Source organism: Triticum urartu, chromosome 3 (assembly GCF_003073215.2).
Source record: "Triticum urartu cultivar G1812 chromosome 3, Tu2.1, whole genome shotgun sequence".
Classification (NCBI taxonomy): domain Eukaryota; kingdom Viridiplantae; phylum Streptophyta; class Magnoliopsida; order Poales; family Poaceae; genus Triticum; species Triticum urartu.
The window spans coordinates 728,852,336-728,872,133 of NC_053024.1; the positions used below are offsets into that span (position 1 = coordinate 728,852,336).

Consider the following 19,798-nt stretch of genomic DNA (forward strand, 5'->3'; position numbering starts at 1 on the left):
TATGTTCCTAAAAATATGCTAATTTGAAAGGTAGGAATTTTTATGGTGACCTATGAAATATGAACTCGAAAATGCCAACCTCGAGAGGAGTAGGCGATCTCACTGCGTAATGCGAAAGTGCCCGTCTGGTCGAAGTAAGAAATAGCATTAGATACTGGTCAAACAGCAGACCTGAGCATATGGAGGACAAGTGGAAAGTGGATTCCAGGTTCGAGAGGTTCCTTCGTATGCCTCGGCTCCAAGGCGGCTACCAAGCTCGTAAGCAAGCGGTCTGTTAATGATACTTAATGAAAAAGAGATCGGCTCTTGGATGATATATTTGGTTATAATAACACATTCCTTAGGTTAGAAACCGATTCAATCGACTACTTACTGAAATGAAATAAGAACCCTCTTTGGGAGAAGTTCTCATTGTGATTAGAATGACCAGCACGAAAGCAGTGATCTTCTAGGTCTGGCTCATAAATAGGCCTTGGCTCCGCGGCAAGTCCTTCTTAAGCATGTGATGGAGCTCAAAAACGGCATTAGGCCGTGAGGGCAACTGATGTCCATTCGGTCTACTGATAGGACAGTCACTACCGAAACCCCTTTCTATGTCCTTACGAAGATGGAATACGATCTTAAACTTAGACGAGTTGCTAACCGAAGGCAAAAACCAGGGATTTTTGGAGTATGTACCTCGATTTCCAACGGGAAATTCATATCTAATAGAGGACTAGATCGATGCTTTAATGCGAGGGCAGGGTATCTACTCGCTTTCTTGCCTTATCACGAGCTATTGAGAATGGATCTAAGGGCATCCCTACCTACAATCCTTCCTTGGTGCCCCATTCCTATCTTCTTTTCCAGCCATCAAACTTGTTCAATTCGTTTTCTTGAGATTTGTGGAATAGTGATATCATACTTGAATCCACATTCCCAGTATTTGAGAAAGAAGTAGAATCTTAGTCCTTTCGAATTTCTAAGTTGGGAATTTGATATCGACTAAATCAAGAAACTCGATTTCACTATGATATGACCACTGAACCCTTTGATGCAACATTTCTTGTTTCCAGAAGATCTCGGATGGTTTCTGAAGCTTCCATGATCTTGTAAAAGAAAGAAACCCTTTCTATAAGTCATGAAGACGTGGACCAAAAGACTAAGAAACTGCACAATCTATTGATTGACTGAAAAACTCAAGCTGAGTAACTTGCTTGAATGATCGCTCCGGCTCTGGGCCGTCTGATCTTCGGGATGCAGAATAGGGGATCGCTTGCCAACCGTTAGTTAGGACCAGTGAAAACCCACGCTTGGTGAAGGCGAAGTTCAGTTTGGAGATCTAACAATTCCTTATGTCGTGTATCCTCGATTGATGCAGCCTCAGATGCTTCAATTGTAGATTTGAGTATTGAGCGAAAGGTTACACCACCTATAGGTTCTGTATTACAGGCCAATCCTACTCCACTAGTACCAATAGGCGGCATAGGGGAAAAAGCACAACACCTAGGAATAGGAATCAACAACACAAAAACTTTCTGAGAAATTACCCAGCAAGAAAACGTATGCGCGTGGGCGCAACGGATTTCACTCCCGTGCGCTCATCCCTTGCTTGTTCTTTCGGACTAGCACTCTTTCCCTCTCTTTGAAGTAGATTTCTCAGCTCCACGAGTCAAACGAAATAAGGCGAAAGGCCCATACTTCTTCATTCATGGCTTATTGATTTGATTGATCCCCCTTTCGTATTCATTCGACCTGAGGTGAGGTTGGAACAAGAGTTTTCATAAAAAGAATGGTTCTTTTATGCAATTATGAACGGGCAGGCCTCTTGTGGATTCCTCCAACTCTATGAATGAAGGGGGGAGTATGAGGAAGGCCGATTTTCTTTCTATATGAAGATGAAAAAAGGATCCGGGTCAAACATTTCTTACTTTTGTTGAGTATGACTGAATGAGGAAGAGCTCCTTATGTGGTATCACTTTACCACCATCTGAAATGCGCGAAACTCCGATTGGTGGAAGCCAGTCCATGAAGATTCTCCCTTCTCTTACGTGAAATTCCCCTCTTTCGGTAAGCATCCAGTATCTCAGCAAATGAACATTTCTCTAAGCTTATCCTGTAGCTTATACGTCGTTTGAAAGCTGCTCCAAGGATCCAACGAATAGCTAAGGTTTGTTGACGATCCCTGGCTACAATCCCAGGAACATCATAAATAGTACCTGCGACTCCTACTTTGACCACTTCGCATATTGGCTTTATATTATCTACGGCGTCAACCATAAGTTTTATTACATCGCGTTCAGTTCGAGCTAGGCGGTGAAAAGTTTTATAAACAATAGCACGAACTCTCGTTCTTTTACCATCGATCATGCGAAAGTTTACCAATTTCTTGATCAATTCTTTTTGCTCACCATCAAAGTCCCCCATATAGCTGAGAATTTCCGAGCAATTGGAAGCCGCTTTCGATGACGAGGCCGATAAATTGATATTACGTGATCGTTACTGTCCATCTTTTTCAGCTCTGCTCCCGAAAAGAGAAAGGAAAGGAGACTGATCTTGACGTCGGCGTTGGTTTTTCCAACGAAACGAATATTTTTAGAACGGAACTTCACACTCAACAATTAGAAACCTAACTAGATCAACAGCGCCATTCTCGAATGTTTGACATATCTTCCAAAACCAATCTTAAGGATAGGATCATTTAAATGATCGAGATCACGAATCACACCTTTCTGCTAAGCTCCGGCTAAAGCGATTGTAGCAACACCGGCACCTATTGATTTAGCTCCTTCTAACATGTCGAGTCGTGACATGACATTGTTTCACGAACTTCCATGACAAAATGCTAGTTGCCTCGTAACGCATACACTGGAGCGTTTGTCCCATCGACGAAGGCCGCTATACGCGTTTTCTGAAGAGCAACATTCTCTTATAACCAAACATCGCAAAGACAGAAAGGAGTATCCTGAACGTAAGGCCAATGGCTAGCATACTTCGCTGAACACTCATGATATTCAGCTAAAGCTGGATGCATATTAGATTAGATTATATTCTATTATATCTTGCCTTGGTAGAGCGAAACTTTGAACCCAACACAAGCAACTCTCCCGGTTTAGTGATATTGATGGGTTCCAGCCTCATTCCACTAGCCCTAAAAGCATTCTAAATATATAAAAGAGGGGGAATGGATTCTACAAGAAAAGGCGGTCAAAGGTAGTTCAGGGGTCAATTCATGGAGCATAGCTCATTTCTAAGTCCCCAACCCATCTCGTGCTCGTGCTGTACGCGATCGAATCTTGCGGCCGGATAGAGCAATGGAATCACCGAGTCGTATGAAAAGAGGGCTCTTCTTTTTAATCTTAACACAAAGGCTAGCTCCCCTGGGGGTTGTCATATTACAATCATTTGTATTACTTTCCTACCAATCCTGAACTAGCTATGACCCTTATAGCGAGCCTCGCTTTACTGTTTCAGATAGAAACATATGGCGCTCCTAAAGTCGATTGGATACTTTCTTTTTTATTGAATTAAGCTAAGCCGTGGACTTTCTCACGTGAAGAACTCCTTCTTATGAGCTCATGGACTTGATCAATGCTAGTTCAAGTTCACGTCATATTAGGAAATTAGTTCATTAATTCGTTTATTTGCCAACGAAGAAGCCTTGCGCTACTCGGAAAGTACTGACTAGAGGGGGGGCGTGTGGATCCACAGTCCTAGCCATTCTCACAACGGGATAATAAAGCGAACAAAGACCATGAGAAGAGATTACAACATCCAGAACGAAGCCTGTCAAGCCAACCTTCCCTCACTGCGAAAATGCAACATCCGGCGTACTCATTGGCTTTGACCTCAGATTCATTACTTGCTAGAGAAGTAGTTTACATAACTGTCACAGCTCCAATGCGATAATCTTGTTAATCAGCAAAGTAGCTAGCCTAAATAAGGAGTTTACAATCGCTTGACTATAAAGTAAAGAGCGGCTAATGGGAGATTGCTTGAGTAGGCTCAGTAAGGGATTACCCGCGGGCAGGGTGAAAGAGCTTTCATTAATAGTATGAACTGGTGGATCAGCAAGATAGCTAGAGCTCCTTAAAGGAAAGCAAAATCCAATTCTATATTATATCAAACTATAAAGCAAAGATGAGGAAGCTGCGCCTTTACTCGCTCGAATTAGAGGAAAAAGGGGATATGCAGCAGTAACAGCTTTTCTTTCAATAGTAAGCAGGAAATGCGAATAAGAGAAGGGTAGAAGAAGCGATCCGCGCATTTCCTTATTTCACAACGGATTTGACTCGTTAGAGAAATCATTTCTTAGGTATGCTACATTCTTTGAAGAAAGAAGTAGTTCTGCTATTTAAGACTTAGAGGAAAAGTTGATTTCCCGGGGAACTAGCAGACCAAGCCAAATCAACAAGGAAAGCCTGTCAAGCAAGGAAGCCACCAAGCAAACCTTTAAAAAGCATCTCTAGCGCAGTAACTTCTCTATAGAAAAAAAAAAACCGCAGTAAAAGACTAGTCACATTAGTGAAACACAAGTGATTTCGCTGACATTCAATCAAATAGAAAGAGTAGTCACAGGCTAGCGACAAAGTTGCTCTAAGAGGAAGGGAGTTGACTTACTTTCAAATTCCTATACAGCAAAGGATTTTTTTCATGTCAGCAATTTCTAACCCCCTAATAGGATTTCCCATTTTAACCGAGAAATGGGTGCCCACCTTGTATGTACAGAAGGGTGCAAGCCCAACCCCATTCTAAAGTAAGCCTGAAGATATCGTTCCTCCTACAATCCAAGAAGCAAGTCCGAAACATGTACTACCGCGATCTGGAACGAAAGAATCAAAATGCCGTATACACTTGAGTGACCCCCCTTTTCTGTGACCAACCACCAAATCAATAAAAGAAGAGGAGACCTCATCGACAAAAATCCTGAAAAACTCCTTTGTAGCTCTTAAAAATATGGGCCCCAACCTCCTCCATTAAATTAAATATGATAATATCACTGCACCCTCCTTCTAACCACTTGTTTATCCAACCTCTCCACTTCTCACTAAAAAAACCCTTTTTAAAGCAAAAACCTCTTGTAGAAAATCCCAATCACACCCTGTCATATGCTTTTTTCAAAGTCTAGCTTTAGTATGACCCCCTCTTGTTTTAGTCTCCTAAGCTCATGAAACACCTCATGGATAGTGACCACCCCATCTAAAATATTTCCGTTTTTCATAAATGCCGTCTGACTCTTAACTCACCCACCTTATCTGCACAACTCTCTCAAGCCTAATTTGTCAAGTACTTTAGTCACAATTTTCTAACAAACATAAATATAAACATATTGGCCGATATTGCTTGATAGTTGCAGCATCTTTCGTTTTAGGAATCAAAGTAACCACCCCATAATTAAGTCTTCTAAGTTGAAACTCCTCAGCATGCGGGCTATCAAGCATTCTTTTGACCATCTCTTTAACCATCTCCCAAAAATGTTTCTAAAAGATTACTGGTAAGCCATCTGGGCCAGGAGCTGTATTGGTTTTCATCTCTTTAACTACTAACTCTATTTCCTCCATAGTGAAAGGCTTAGTCAACTCTTCATTGTCTAGTTCTGATAGCATGTGCTCTGTTGACCAAGGGGCTTCCACCAAGAGATATGTCCCCCCTGTCCTCTGAACCAAATAGTCTCTTATAGTAACTAGAAATGTGTTCTTGCAACTCTTTCTCATCTTGTATAACATTTCCTTCATGTTCCAAAGAAGCAATATTACATTTTATGTGTCTTCCATTGGCAGCACTATGGAAGAATGAAGTATTTGCATCTCCCTCAAGTAACCACTGACAAACTGACTGACAATGTGGACTGCATGAGCAATGTCAGGCCGGGTCACAGTGAGGTACACAAGGCTGCCTACAAGATGACGATAGCGAGTGGTATCCCTCAGAGGAGTACCATCACTAGGGCGCAATTGGAGATGGAGCTCCATGGGTGTAGCGGCAAGTGTGTGTATCAGTAAGACCTGAGCGTGAGATCAAATCCTGAGTATAGCGATGCTGAGAGAGATAGTAACCATCATTAGTTTGATCAACCTCAATTCCCAGAAAATAACTGAGAGAAAATCAATCTGACATCTTGAATTGCTCACTCAACTTTTTCTTCACAAAAGCAATGTACTTCTGATCATCTCCAGTGATCAACATATCATCAACATAGAAGAAGAAGCAAGGTACGACCGCGGTCAGATGTATGAGTGAAAAGTGCAGGGTCATGCTCACTAGAAGAGAAACCAGCAGCTTGAACCACCAGAGCTGAACCGCTCAAACCAAGCACGAGGTGGTTGCTTTTTTCCCATAGAGGGCCTTTCGAAGGCGACAAACATGACCATCAGGAACTTCAATACCCAGAGGTGGCTGCATATAGAAAAAACTCATGTAGATCACCATGAAGGAAAGCATTTTTTACATCCATTTGAGAGATTTGCCAAGATCGAGCTGCAGCCAGCAATCAGAGTACGAACAGAAAATTGAAACAACACCGTACTATCTATTTACGAGAATTTGATTGCTGACAACACGACAACATCACGCTTCTCTTTCTTATTCTTATTTATATAACTGTCACTTTACCGGGCCGGAAAAGTGACACCGTACCGTCTCAGGGTCGTATGCCTGGAACAAGAAGGGTCGTCGTACAATTTCGGCGATTACAAAAAAGAAGGAGGCGAGCTCCCTATCCCTCTTTGTCTTTCCACTTCCCTCGTTCAGGAACAAACACTTCGCCAAATTCTTTTGAGTCCCGGCCCGGATTTTTCCCCACTAACCAATTACGTTACGACCACTGAACAACTTGGTTGACGAACATGGTTTATGCGCCGCTAATCTAGTGGCTTGTCGAGCATTTGACAAACTCACACCATCCATTTCAAATGGGATTTGTCCGTGGACACACGAGAAATCCAACCCGTCGGATTTCCTTTTCCTCTTCCCATTCGAACTTCTGGCGGGTTTCCCCGTAATAGGAAGATCTGCGAGAACTCTTACCCATATCTTACAATTTCTTCGGAATTGTCCGCTCATAGCACGATGGAATTGTCCGATTGTAGCCCAATGCGCTGCTTCAATGGCTCGATATGAAAGACGACCATCTCTACAACTTTTGGTGCCATATCTTCCAAAACCAAGTTGTGTACCATCTGGTTCGTGACCCCTACTACGTCTGCGTTTAAAATATTTACTATATTTCGTACGTTTCGGATATAGCACGTCCCTTCTTATTTTGACTATATGAGATCCGCACTTGGACACATGAAATTCTGTTACGAGTAGATACTTCCGCAGGAGCATAATCGATTTCCTAGTTAAATACATTACAAGATGTTTTTCCATACTTTCCACATTCAGTTCTTGCTATTTCCGCACCCCCTAATCGACCAGAACAACAAATACGTATCCCCTCCACCCCTTTTGGCATTATTAATGGAATATCCTTCACTATTTTACTAAAAAATGGAACGAAATGAGATTGGGATTGTTCCTCAGTTGAAAGAGATGTCTTGAGCAATCAGAGAAGCAACTTTGATAAACAGATTGATCTTTACCGACTCAATTAAGGTATTAGTTGTTTTGTTCTATTAGACAAAAAAGATCGTCATTTTTTGCACTTCGTTCAAATAAGAGTTGTACCCGTACGGAATTATCCTCTTTCTCAGTATGATCTCTATCATCATCTCTATTCCCATTTATCAATTTTCCTATCCTACCTAGGTCTATGAATTTCCTCTATCAATTCCATTACTATCCTTACCCATGAGGTTCTACATTTGATTCCCTAAATTGAGCTAAGGAGTTGTTTCCGGGGCATACTCAAAAAAGGGTTATTAATACACCCCACCCCATCCCTTGAAAAAAGAAGGTAGCACCGAAGAAAAGGAAAGAGCGATATGGTGGTTTTGTTGTTCCCGAAGCGAAGATCATTCGCTTGGCGAATGAAGTGGATCAACCTCTTTTTGCTCGGGCCAAAACACTTTTATCGCTGGTAGAGCTTTCTAAAAAAAGCGATGCGAGAGCGTATTCTCTTATAAGCTTCCTCCCTTCCGCTCCCCCCATCGTAGATTGGTTCAGCCACACCCGGTGCACGAAATGATTGAGAACTAGGACGATGGTCGAAATGCATTTTAATTCTTAGTATAAAAAAAGTATTGCATGACCGAATATATTCAAAGGAGGGGCGCACAGCGGGGAGGGTCCTTTTTTAGTAGATGACTCGTCGGCCGTCAGAGCGGGACTTCTTTGGTTAAAAATATAAACTGGATTCTATTCTTTTTAGTAAGGAGAGGCGACATTTCCCATAAGGAAAGGGTATGTCCATTTACAACCCCGGCGTTGAAGGCCGCACTTGAAGGCCCCCCGCTCACCCCGAAGTGATTTATCAAAATTCTTCTTCTCGATGGTGATCGTTCATGGTATCCATAAGTTGCATCTTTTTTGGCCAAATCCGGATTTGTTTTGGCTTCTCCCGTCCGATCGACTCGACTCTTTCCCTGCCCCGGCCTCTACCTTCGTTTCGATTCTTCCTCTGTACCCTCGCTTGAATGAAGACACCCGATCGGCCCGAACTTCCCAATGTCAGGCACCAGCCCCTTTCCTGTAGTAGGGTCTTGATTTTCTTGTCTTTTTTCGTTTAGTCATGGGTGATCGCCAGGAAGAAAGATGAATGAATGTCCTTTTGAAATGTAGAATAATACACCTACCGAGACGAAAGCCAAGGGCGAGTTTCGTAGGTGGACGATCGAACTAAAATAAGATCTAAGAATTGACATCTTGGATACAATGATTTACCATAATAATAATAGAGTCATGGTGGACAGAGCCGTGGAGAAGAGCCGCTTCTTTTTTTGCGGCCGGGGGCTTCCATTCACCAGCGCAGACTAACAATACACGTGCTCTCTGAACCGTGCTAGATAGTCACCCATCACACGGCTCTCAAAACCCAACCTGTGGTGGATCCCGGGGGACAAAGCAAAAGTCCAAAGCGGCTTGATCCTTTGCCCCATAACTTTGAGATCTTCCTCCCCGCCGATCAAGCCAGCAACGCACAGCTCGTGATAGCTTAGCTTAAGCCCGCTAACGTTCGTTCGGATAAGTAAAGTCCCTTCGGTCGTTCGCTCAGGTGGTCTTCCTTATTTTCCCTACGTTCAGAGTTGTTCTGGTTTGAGAAAGGAGCACCGCCAAGTCCTAGGGGCGCCCTGAATGAATAAGAAATGGACAGCTGAGGTCAGGCTTGCATGAAAAAAAAGAAGATAATAAGTTAGATGTACAACACCTGAGTTGGTAAGAACTGAGGGACAATGCCCCCTCACTGGGCCCATCAGCGAAAGCAACTGCACTTAATCGTAGGTTTGCTTTCGTGCAAGCCCCCGCTGCTGAAGCAGGCGGTTGTCATTTCAAGTAAACGCCCCCCCCTTCTTTGCCCGCCGGCCGCCCTAGCTCGTTAATTCTTTGAGATCTGGATAGAGTCTCGCTCGGGCGGGGGAAGCATGGATTCGATAGATCTATCGAATCACGCTGCAAGCAGCAAGCGTAGGCTAAAAAGGCAATAGTCTAACGTTGGGGTAGGGAACGACAAAACAACCGGGGGCCCCTTCGGGGTCAGTACAAAAGTACTATATTATTTCCACTTACTTTCATTGGCTAGCTGCCTTTTGTAGCTCGTGTACTCTGATCCTCTTCTACGAATCTACAACTCTCTTTACTGAGTAAGACTTCATCTATATCCCTAAAAGTGAATTTGGATTCCCATTTTTTTTTGAATGACAGCTTCAACTAGGCTCCACCTTAGAGAGGGTTTTCGGTTTGAATCAAGATAGGGTCAGGGGCGCGTCGGAACGGTAGCTGCTTAGTCTCATCCGAGAGTCCAATCTCTTTGTACTGTGCTTGCTTTTGTGTCTTTGAATAAAAAAGAAAGAAGGGGGTCGATTTAGGCTCCTTCCCTTCCACTGCATAGCTGCGCTATCAGGTACTACGAGCCCTCTGCCCCACGCATCTAACCAGCTTGCGTGGTTCACCGGTTCCACCAAAAACTCTCATTTGTTGAAGCGGGGCATAGTGTGGCATCGAGCGAGAAAGGTCTCTTTTTTGGTTTATTCACTGATCTGAAATGAAACTTAGCACTTGTTTTTTATTAATTCCTGGGGCTAGGCATTCGCAGAATCAGTCTATCCGAACCGCAGACGCACTTTTCAGATCAGTGACGGCCTCTCCAGTAGAGCTGGGCGCCGGGGCCCTGGATGCGCTAGTGATCGGCACATTAGGGGAGTACTTTCCCGGGTTTCTCGGCCTGGTATCCTTATCCTCGTGTTCATGATATCTACATTCAACTGTGCCCTAGAGAAACGGTCGAAGCACGCCCGCCCCGTGTGCGTCTTTCACGACATGCTCTGGTCTCGGGTTTCTTCCTATGGTCTTCTAGCGTTAGAAGAAGTCGTGTCCATCCCGGACATCTGCAACGTCCTCTCACGCCTTTTTTGGGGGGACAAACAAAGATCAGGAAAAGACAGACCGTACCCATTCAGTGACTTTCGCGGTCGCCCTCGCTGTAAAGACTTGGATCTGAACTACGATTCAAATCAAGTCTTACTGAAATTGGATTTCCTTTTCGGGCCATATGTCGCTTATACTTTACTTTTCCCCCTTTCCGCCATTTCCTTTATTTGTTCGATAGGGTCTTCGTTTTATTCTAATTTGAAACCCATTGTCGTTCACAGTTTCCTTGTCGACGCGAAGGGGCCAGCAGCCCCCAAACCAAAGTCTGAGATCAGAACTCATACCGCGGTTGTGGCTTGAAGGCCGCATGCAAGTTCTTCAATATTTAGAGAGTATGTGTTAGTACGAGATCGTGCTATCAACTTATTTCATCTTTCTCGATGATTAGGACAAAATTGTATCCCTTAGGAACTATACATGCACCTTTGTTTGGATGCCGATCTAATATTGTTACAATACGAAATACTTGAAGGCCACATGCAATTGACTCACCTACATTTTATGCTCCCACCCTTTTGTAGAAAAAGCCTCTGCCTCTGGGGAAGTGCTCACATCAACTCTAATTTGGATGGAGCTTCTCGATGGGTTAGAGCGTTTGCGAACCAAAAAGGGGAAAAACCTATCCTCCAAAGTAGTGAAGTGAGCTAGTACAATAAGACAATAGGTCTCATGGGCCAAGCCTGCTATCAGGCAGTGAGTGGGAATCAATCCTGAAAGAGGGAAGGTCTAGTGCTCTCAGAAAATATTTGATCCGCCGAAAAATTGGCTTTATCAGACCAATCCATGTTCAGATGCCTTCCATCAAAAGTCAGTGGTCTAGGCCGCTTTCCTTGAACTTTGAGTTGGATCTCATTCTTCTTCCCGGCACAAAAAGAGGGTAGACTTCATCCGAGACACATGGGTTCTTTTGCTTCCTTCAAAGAACTCGTCTTTGAGCCTCTAAAAAGAAGGGCATAGTATCCCAGCCACCTAGACCACCTAAAAGGAAGGAATTGGTCTTTAGCTTTGAGTGATCCAATCATTGGTGAATGGGTTCAGTAAGGTAGAAGGAAAGGGCCCCTCCCGACCTGGGAAATTCACAGCAGGAAAGACTGGCGCCGATCAGCGAAAGCGAACCCTTCAGTACATCGCGTTCAGCCCTCCCTCAAAATCCCATTTGTTTTATTGAGGAATCACTCTTGATCCTCTAAAGGCTCTTCTCCGTCTATAACTCAAAGTCCATCTGTCTCTCGTGGAAGCGCTTTAGAGTGCCTAGAAGATCCAGCAAACGGGGGTGCCAATGCTGTCCCAAGACCAGATCACGGTAGGTAGCTGCTTTAAAGAGGTTGGGAGACAGACTGGTGAACAATCTTCTTCTTGTTTTCTCCGACCTAGAGCACTCTTTTTTTCAATCGTACGAAGAAACTCCGTGAAAAACCCAGCTATCACTCCTATGAGACGGCTAACTCCCAACTCCCGATACATTCTTTAGAGTCGACCAAAGGACTCGTTGGTTTGGACATAGTTTCTTTGTTCCTGTGTTTCTGTTTTGCTCTCCCCCTTTTTTCACTTAGTTTAGTTGGAATGGAAAGAGAACTTCCTTCAGTTTTTCTTTTTTTGTTGCCTGGTTCGGTCTCTCCGAGTGGAATAAGTGGGTCCTTCTTCTTTTTCCTGACTGATGAAGGTCGAAACTGAAGATCGAATCAAGCGGAGTCTGGATTCCTATGTTCGTACCAACTCAAATGATTGATGAATTGGATCTTGAGTATGCTCACTTCGCTACTCAGCAAGGGTGAAAGAATGACAAAGAGACTGACATCACAGAGGATGGGAAGGACCCAATCGCCTGCCTCTTTCTTGGTCCACCCCCCCCTGGTGGGTACTTTATAGCTCACAACACGAGATAGGCAGATATGTGACATAGAAAAATTGCTTTCATTGACAACAAGACTCTCTTCCTGATTGGGATTGGTCTGTGCAGGATCTCCTTCCCTATGAGACTCTTGCTTCCCTTTGAAAGAGGCAGACCCCTACTTCAATTGTCATCTGACGACTCTTCCCCAGCTGTGGACTTAGACCTCTCACAACCAAAAAAAAGAAAATCAAAATCAAATGAATCCGAATATAACCAATCTATCGCCTTTGATGACTCGTTGATAGCCTCCTCAACCCAATCTTCCATCTCCTGCTCCAGACATCGGCGCTTGCCCGCGCCAGTCCATGAAAGGTGGATGAAGGTGAGTTTGACTACGAACTCGAGGATGCTGGGAACGATCTCTTTTCGGGGAATCACTCCCGTCGAGAGGCCCTCTTCCTCCCTTTTTCTGAATCTGGGAGAGAGGCAAAAGAGAAGTCCAGAGAGACCTCGACTCTTTCAGGGAAAGGAGGGAGATCGAATGCGAGATGGAGTCCCTGCCGAATGGAATGGACATCCTTGGGGACAGCTGTGTAAGACTTAATTTACCATAAAATTGGACGGAAAAACTACTAAAAAGATCACAAGAAACCCAGCTCAAAGTGAATGGAGAGAGAACCCCTGCGCCTTGGAAGGATCTGAAGCTGTTCGGACACTCATAGACAAGTGAACTCCAATCCAGGATCCCTCGAAAAGTGAAGTGAACTAGCCAGGTAGAACAGTCAGGTTAGGAAAAGAGTCTTTCATGTCAAGGTGAACATAGACAGACAAGGTTAGTTTGTTTTCCTTAATTCTCAGAGAAAAGACTCGTTGCTGGAACCGAGAGCACTGGCGATTGCTTTCTTTCTGACCTTCAGCCGAGAAATTCCATACCTTCCACCGACTTCTTTTGTGTGTGGCCAGAACGTGATGCTTTCCAATGCCGAGTACTTTTCTTAACAATGTATGAAGCCCGTAAAACCGAAATCGATCCAAATCCACGACCTTGACGATCGAGGAAAAAGGGTATGTATTATTATGGTGTGAGCCTTCTTTCTTTTTGGCCTTAGATTATCATAAGCGAGGAATGGTGCGTGCTAGCCTTCAGACTATACTTTATTGTAGGGAAAGGGAAAAAATGGAGAATATCTTTAAGAACCCTAGAAAGAATTTCACTTGGAGCAACAGGGGTCAGGTCACACTATATCAATATCATAATTCTCTTTTTTTTAATTGATACTGATTAGCCGTAAATCAATTTGATTTTGTTATGCCATTAAGGAAACATTATTTGGGATACAATACCCATTTTAGAACCGTTCACTACTAACAAATAGAAAATATCAAAATAACAAATAATAACTAATAATATAGTTAATGGTTCCAATTTTTCCTCAATTTGGCAGTCTGTGACTGGAAATCCTTTCTCTTTTCAATAGAAAGAGAAGGTATTTAAGCAATGTGTGTTTTGAGATACAATCAATCGAAGAGAATAAAACTGGGTCCAATAAAAAACAGGAATGAATTTATTAAAAGGGATTGGAAAGGGATAAGTACAAAGGGATTCAACGATCTAAAAAAAATCAAAAAGGGTTTAATAATCCCCTCCTACGAATAAAAATTAGTAAAATAATGTGGATGAATAAGATTTTGCTCGATTTTGGATCGGATTTGGCGGCATGGCCAAGCGGTAAGGCAGGGGACTGCAAATCCTTTATCCCCAGTTCAAATCTGGGTGTCGCCTGACCAAAAAAATACTTAGGATTTCTTATTGTACTGATTGAACTCGACAAATTCTTGCAAAGAACTAGGCCTGTCGATACTGGATTTTACCATAGTTCTAGTTCTAAAAAAGACTGTCAATTTCTTCTTAAAAATAGGGCTCTGGCAGGGTTCTGGGTAGTGGCCCAAACCGATACCAATAGGGATGAGGGATATATACTTATGAATTTCATAATTGATTCTATTCCGCAATTCATAACTACGAAAGTAAGAGGTCGGAAATCTTGGTATCCAAAGGTCCCTAAAGGACATTCCTTTTTTGCTCCTAGGATTGAAGAAGAGATTATACGAAAGACTATCAAGACTTCCTAATTATCTGACACTACCTACACTAAAGTAAGGTCTACTGACTCTGTCTGGAATTAGATTGGATAGGCTGATGGGAAATTTAGGAGTTGTGGAAAGAAGAGACTTTCTTTCCATACTTACGAGAGACTCCGAGTACTCAAACATTCAATCAGGATGGTCGGTTAGCTCTTATCTTTTAGAATAACTTAGTAAAAAAAAAGTAAAAGTAATAAATAAAATGAATCTCCTAACTCGGTAGCCCATGAGGTTCCAATGGTTAGTTTTGGATTTTTTCAGGCAAGAAAGCAAAGAAGAAGGGAGGATTCTCTATTACCAACTTCCCCCATTGTCCTGTCCTCATTGGTCATTCATCTTTCCCGATCTAGTGCCATCGTTCTTCAAGGTGCCGGAGGGTTTGAAGCATACCTACTACCCCTCCCCTGAGCTTAGTTCAGAGTTGCCTCAGTGCGCTCGAGTAATAACTGGGAAAATCAAGGCTGGACAGGTCTTTGAGCCAACTTCAGGAAGAAATGCAAGTGAAAGAGAATTCTCTCGAGGGCGCAGGAGTCTTTTTCTGTCTTTCTTATTGGAAATCCAAATCGAAATGCCTCAACTTGATAAATTGACTTATTTCTCACAATTCTTCTGGTTATGTCTTCTCCTCTTTGTTGGAAGATGAGTACACATCGGGTAATCCGCCCACGAGAGCCCAATCACAAGAGGCTCATACAGAAAGCAATCAGCCCATAGCCCAATATCGAGACCACAGCCTATTATTCAAACCACAAAGGATCCGTCTTTCATCGTCCAATCTTCTCGATCGAACATATTGACATCAATACTCCTTTCCATGGCCATTCACGGCCCGCGAAGATCAACCACTCGTGCCCGAGATCACTATCCAATCAAAAACCAGACTTCCAAGATCCATCTCACTCAGACCCTTTTGAATGTAGCGGATAACAACGGAGTGGGGCTATCGAATTGATATGTATTCGAATCTTAGGAGCTGGTAATCACTGATATGCTCATATTGGTGACGTTATTGTTGTTGTAATCAAAGAAGCAGTGCCCAAAATGCCTCTAGAAAGATTAGACAGAAGTAAGACGAGCTGTAATTGTACGTACATGTAAAGAACTCAAACGTGACAACGGTATGATAATACGATATGATGACGGTTGTCATTGATCAAGAAGGAAATCCAAAAGGAACTCGAGTTTTTGGTGCGATCGCTCGGGAATTGAGACTTATGAATTTCACTCAAAGAGTCTCATGAGCTCCTGAGGTATTAAAAATACTAGTAGTAGAGACTATGATATAGTAGGGTATCAGAATATAGATCAATTAGTAGATTGTGTCTGACGCATATACATGAAAAAAAGAATAATTAGATAATAATAAGAATAAGAATTCGAATCTTAATAAAAGGAAGGGTTCGAATAGCATCTACTAATATTACCGAAAACTTTGTGAAAATACTTCTACGAGAAGGTTTTATTGAAAACGTTCGAAAACCATAGGGAAAGTAACAAATCTTTCTTGGCACGTGCCCCTGCTCCTGGTCTTCGAACTAGTCATTAATGGTCGGCAACATAGGTACCCTTTTTCGGTATGCGTTGCGAACACTTTCATTTTTAGCGTCTCATCTTCTCTGGAGAAGCTCAAATCGAACGGATAGAGCAGATGGTCCAACTACAGAACTTCTTCTTTTTCATTACTTCCATGGTCGTGCCCCGTGGCACGGCAGCACCCGTACTATTGAAATGGTTCGTCAGTAGAGATGTTCCCACTGGTGCCTCTTCTTCCAATGGTACTATAATTCCTATTCCTATCCCTTTATTCCCTTTTTTGGTCTATCTACATTTAAGGAAATTCATACGCTCCATGGACAGAGCAAAAAGTGGAGTGTTGGTCAAAGCAAGCCGCCCTATTCTATTACCAGACAAAATGGAGAGAAGCTCATCCGCTAGAAATGCTTTATTTCGTTTCGTTCCCGTTCTTCATTTCCTTATTATCGAATCCATGGGGGACTTGTCATATTTAGAATCTTTCTGCGGTCTGCTCTGTTTACAATTCTTTCGTACTCTCTTCTCTTTACCACACGATAGGTCAGCGAAGCGTGAGCGGGCGCTCCGAAGTAAAGCCAAACACTTTGGCCTAAGGGGAATGAGCAACAAAATGACAAGATGAGGTGCCTCGGGCACCCCCATATAGAAAGAAGGGTCGAAGGTTTTGGGCCTGTAGCTTCCCCCCCCCCTCGTCGAGTGGTGCTTGTTTGGGGGGTGTGCCACCAGAAAGCGGGCTTGAAGCTCTCGCCTTACCAACGAGCCGACTGCTGATGGCTGTTGTTCACGACTACTACAAAAAAGTGAAGATGAATCTTTCTATTTCACATGGAGGAGTGTGCATCTTTATGTTGGGTGTTCTTCTGTCGTGCGACCCGATGGCTTATGTGCGACCTGTGGCCCATGCCTCCTATTCTATTTGTTCAGGGCGGGCGGCGTGAACTCTGATTCGATCCGGGTATTCAATCCCGCCGCTGAGATGCTCAGTTGACTCCTTAACCTTGATAGGAAGATGGCTTATTCCAAAATTCATGCATAAGGGTAAGGAACTTTGGATGAATTAATGCGAATGGGTGTAAGCCTCACTGCTCGGAAACACCCAGTGCTGACCACACTGAGAGACACGAAAGCGCAGGTAATGCCAGTTGGCGAAGTGGCGTTAAGCATCCCTAGCGGTACGCAAAGAGAGGTCGTGATGATATCATCTACGTCCGTACCGCTCCTCGTGGAGTAGATCCCGCATCCAACCAACCCTTTTTTGACCAGGGAACGGGAGAATTCCCACTACCGCTGGCAGGCCAGCCGGGCCGTGAGCGCGGTGGGAACGGGCTTCCCAAAAAGCGAGCCCCGGCCCGGGTCAGCATAGAATGGGGGGACGGCCCTAATGTTGTGTTGGCCGGGTTGCGGGCAGATAAAAGCGGACGTGGGGACTCGGTCGGGGCACAGCGTAACTAAGAGAGCCATTCCATTTAGGGCGAGACAGAATGGGCGGGCACAAGTGGTCTGGTGTCCGAGCCGATTGGTCAGACGACGACTACTGCACATATTATATTAGCCGCCTATCCCGGAATGGACTGGGATGGAATAGAAAGAACGCGAAGCAGCAAGCAAGGGATGAGTGCTTTGTTGCGCCTGCGCATACATTTTCTTGCTGGGTCGGTTTGTTTTTGGGGGGTGGGGCAATAAGCTTGCTTCTTCACAAGCTTATCCCCGCCCCCTTTCCTGTCCGTCCCGACCGGCAGCAGTTGGGTCTCCCCATCTCTCCTCAACTTCCCCGGTCTTCGGCCCGAGCTGTATGAGGCAGAAACTCGTCCCACGTACGGTTCGGAGGCCGAGCCCCACCCCTGCAATAATGGTGCGGCTTAGGTCAACTAATACGAATAAGATACAGTTCACTCAACGATTGCCCTTGGGTCCCGAACTCCATATGGGGAAGGAACGTTGTTGTTTGCGAGGTCTCGATCATTTACATGGACCCACTTCTCATTCCATTTGTGGGAATTTGATGATTTATAAACCGTCCCCAACGAGTGAAAGGTTCATGTTTGAACATGATGAATCACTTTGTGCTGACCTGTTGCCCATAAACTTTCCTGCCTCATATGAGAATGGAAAACTGGAAGATTTTCTGCATCGGTGGATGAAGAATCACGAACATAAGAATTTCTGGTTTAGCATGTTCCCAGAAAGAAGATACTTTTTTTCCATTCGAGAAACGAGGAGCACGACTGAAGTGGCTATACATACAAATCCATTTACGGATCTATATGCTCCGATTGGAACTGGAAGTTCCAGAACTGGCGGCTGGTATACCACCATAATGAAATTGCCTTTTATTTTTAGTATTCGGATAGGATTTCTGTTGGCTTCATCGGGAGGCTCGCGTAGTTTGTTACGTCAACTCCAAAAGGATAAGTTGCATTAGAATCAAGAAAGTTTCATTCATAATTGCATAAAAGGAGTCAAAATAGTGGCTGCGGCGCGTCGAGGGTCAACCTTTGATATCGAATAACCTTTCGAGCCCTCCCCAATGGATCTCTTTCCTCCTTTGAAACCAATAGAAGTTCACTGACCATCCCTGTCAAACATAACCCAAGGTAGGATCGAGAGGAGAAGAATAGGACTCTTGCTAGTATCATAACCTCTCGATGGGAGAATGAAACCATGGTACCTACCTCCCTCCCTTACTTGGTAATCTAAGAACCCTTCAGGGGGGAGCAAGAGATCTTCCATACCAACATTTTGTTCGCCACCCCTGCTTCCTCCTCCACTTGAGCTTGTGCAGCAAATCTACTTTATGCTTAGGCCAGGTCCTGCAAGTAAAGAGAAGTAAATATTGGAAACATGGGTATCTAGTTTATTTTATTCAACGGCTGAGTAATTGAAATTCCTTGCTTCTTCAAGCAGGAGATCCCGAGTACCGGGTGTCGTCAGACTTGCATTCTATTACCTTTGTGCCAAGAGCACGTTAAGCTGCCTGGGCTGTTCCGCTACCGTCGTGTAAAGAAGCTCTGTCTAACGGCTAAACCAATGAATTTCTCTCCTTAAAGGAATCTACTTCCCTGACTATCAACTACTCGCTTCTTCACCGGTATCACACCCGCGCCAGACTGAACAGCAGAGTGAGAACCCAACCAAATACGATTCTTGTATTATCTTACCGAAATTCGGATCCATTTGGCTCCAAAGGAGCAAGCGCGGGAGTTCTAATAGGACTTTGAGACTCGAAAAATCCTTCGGGCTGCTGAGAACAGAGAGAAGTAGTTGCAGAGAGGTTTGATAGGGTTAGGCAGATGCCCCATTATTCGTAAACAAGAAGAAATCCAGATTAGTTTGATGGAGCTGTGGCTTAGCACAAGCATGGTGTCAATGTGGTTCCTCTCGACTAAACACTTAAACAATTGGATCCAGTAGGGTTCAATAGAGGTATGGTATTGGCAACCTTTTAGGGAGAGAGATTCTTTGGAATAAGATAGCTGCCCAGAGCTTGCGACGTACCTACCCCCTGGGCGTAGATAGAATTAGGTAAGATAAAAATCGATTGGAAAGTCCTAAATTAGACCAATTCAATTCCGTCTGCTAGAATAAGAAAAAAGTGCTTCCGACTTTCTCTCATCCTTTATAATGGGAATTTCTCTTTGTTCAGTAATAACTTAATCTTGCAATAAAACACTCTTGCTTGGAAGGTATGGTAAAGGTAAACTGTTTCTATTTTTTGATATAAAAAAGAGAGTGCTAAAGGAGTCATTCAGAAGTGAGTGAAGGGCAAAGCTCATTTCTTTC

General features: G+C 43.7%; 1 protein-coding gene, 1 non-coding gene and 2 pseudogenes across 2 annotated transcripts; 2 read left to right on the top strand and 2 right to left on the bottom strand.

The window, feature by feature from the left end:
• Positions 1 to 1,944: 1,944 nt before the first annotated feature.
• Positions 1,945 to 2,749, bottom strand: LOC125549472 (ribosomal protein S7, mitochondrial). Its single transcript, XM_048712880.1, has one exon. The coding sequence runs from the start codon at positions 2,404 to 2,406 to the stop codon at positions 1,960 to 1,962; it is 447 nt and encodes a 148-aa protein (XP_048568837.1). The 5' UTR covers positions 2,407 to 2,749; the 3' UTR covers positions 1,945 to 1,959.
• A 4,449-nt stretch (positions 2,750 to 7,198) lies between these two features.
• LOC125549473 lies at positions 7,199 to 10,627 on the bottom strand (annotated as a pseudogene).
• A 3,425-nt stretch (positions 10,628 to 14,052) lies between these two features.
• On the top strand, positions 14,053 to 14,123 carry TRNAC-GCA. The gene has a single exon. It is a non-coding gene; the product is annotated as a tRNA-Cys (tRNA).
• An 857-nt stretch (positions 14,124 to 14,980) lies between these two features.
• On the top strand, positions 14,981 to 18,440 carry LOC125546267 (annotated as a pseudogene).
• The last annotated feature ends 1,358 nt before the right edge of the window (positions 18,441 to 19,798 follow it).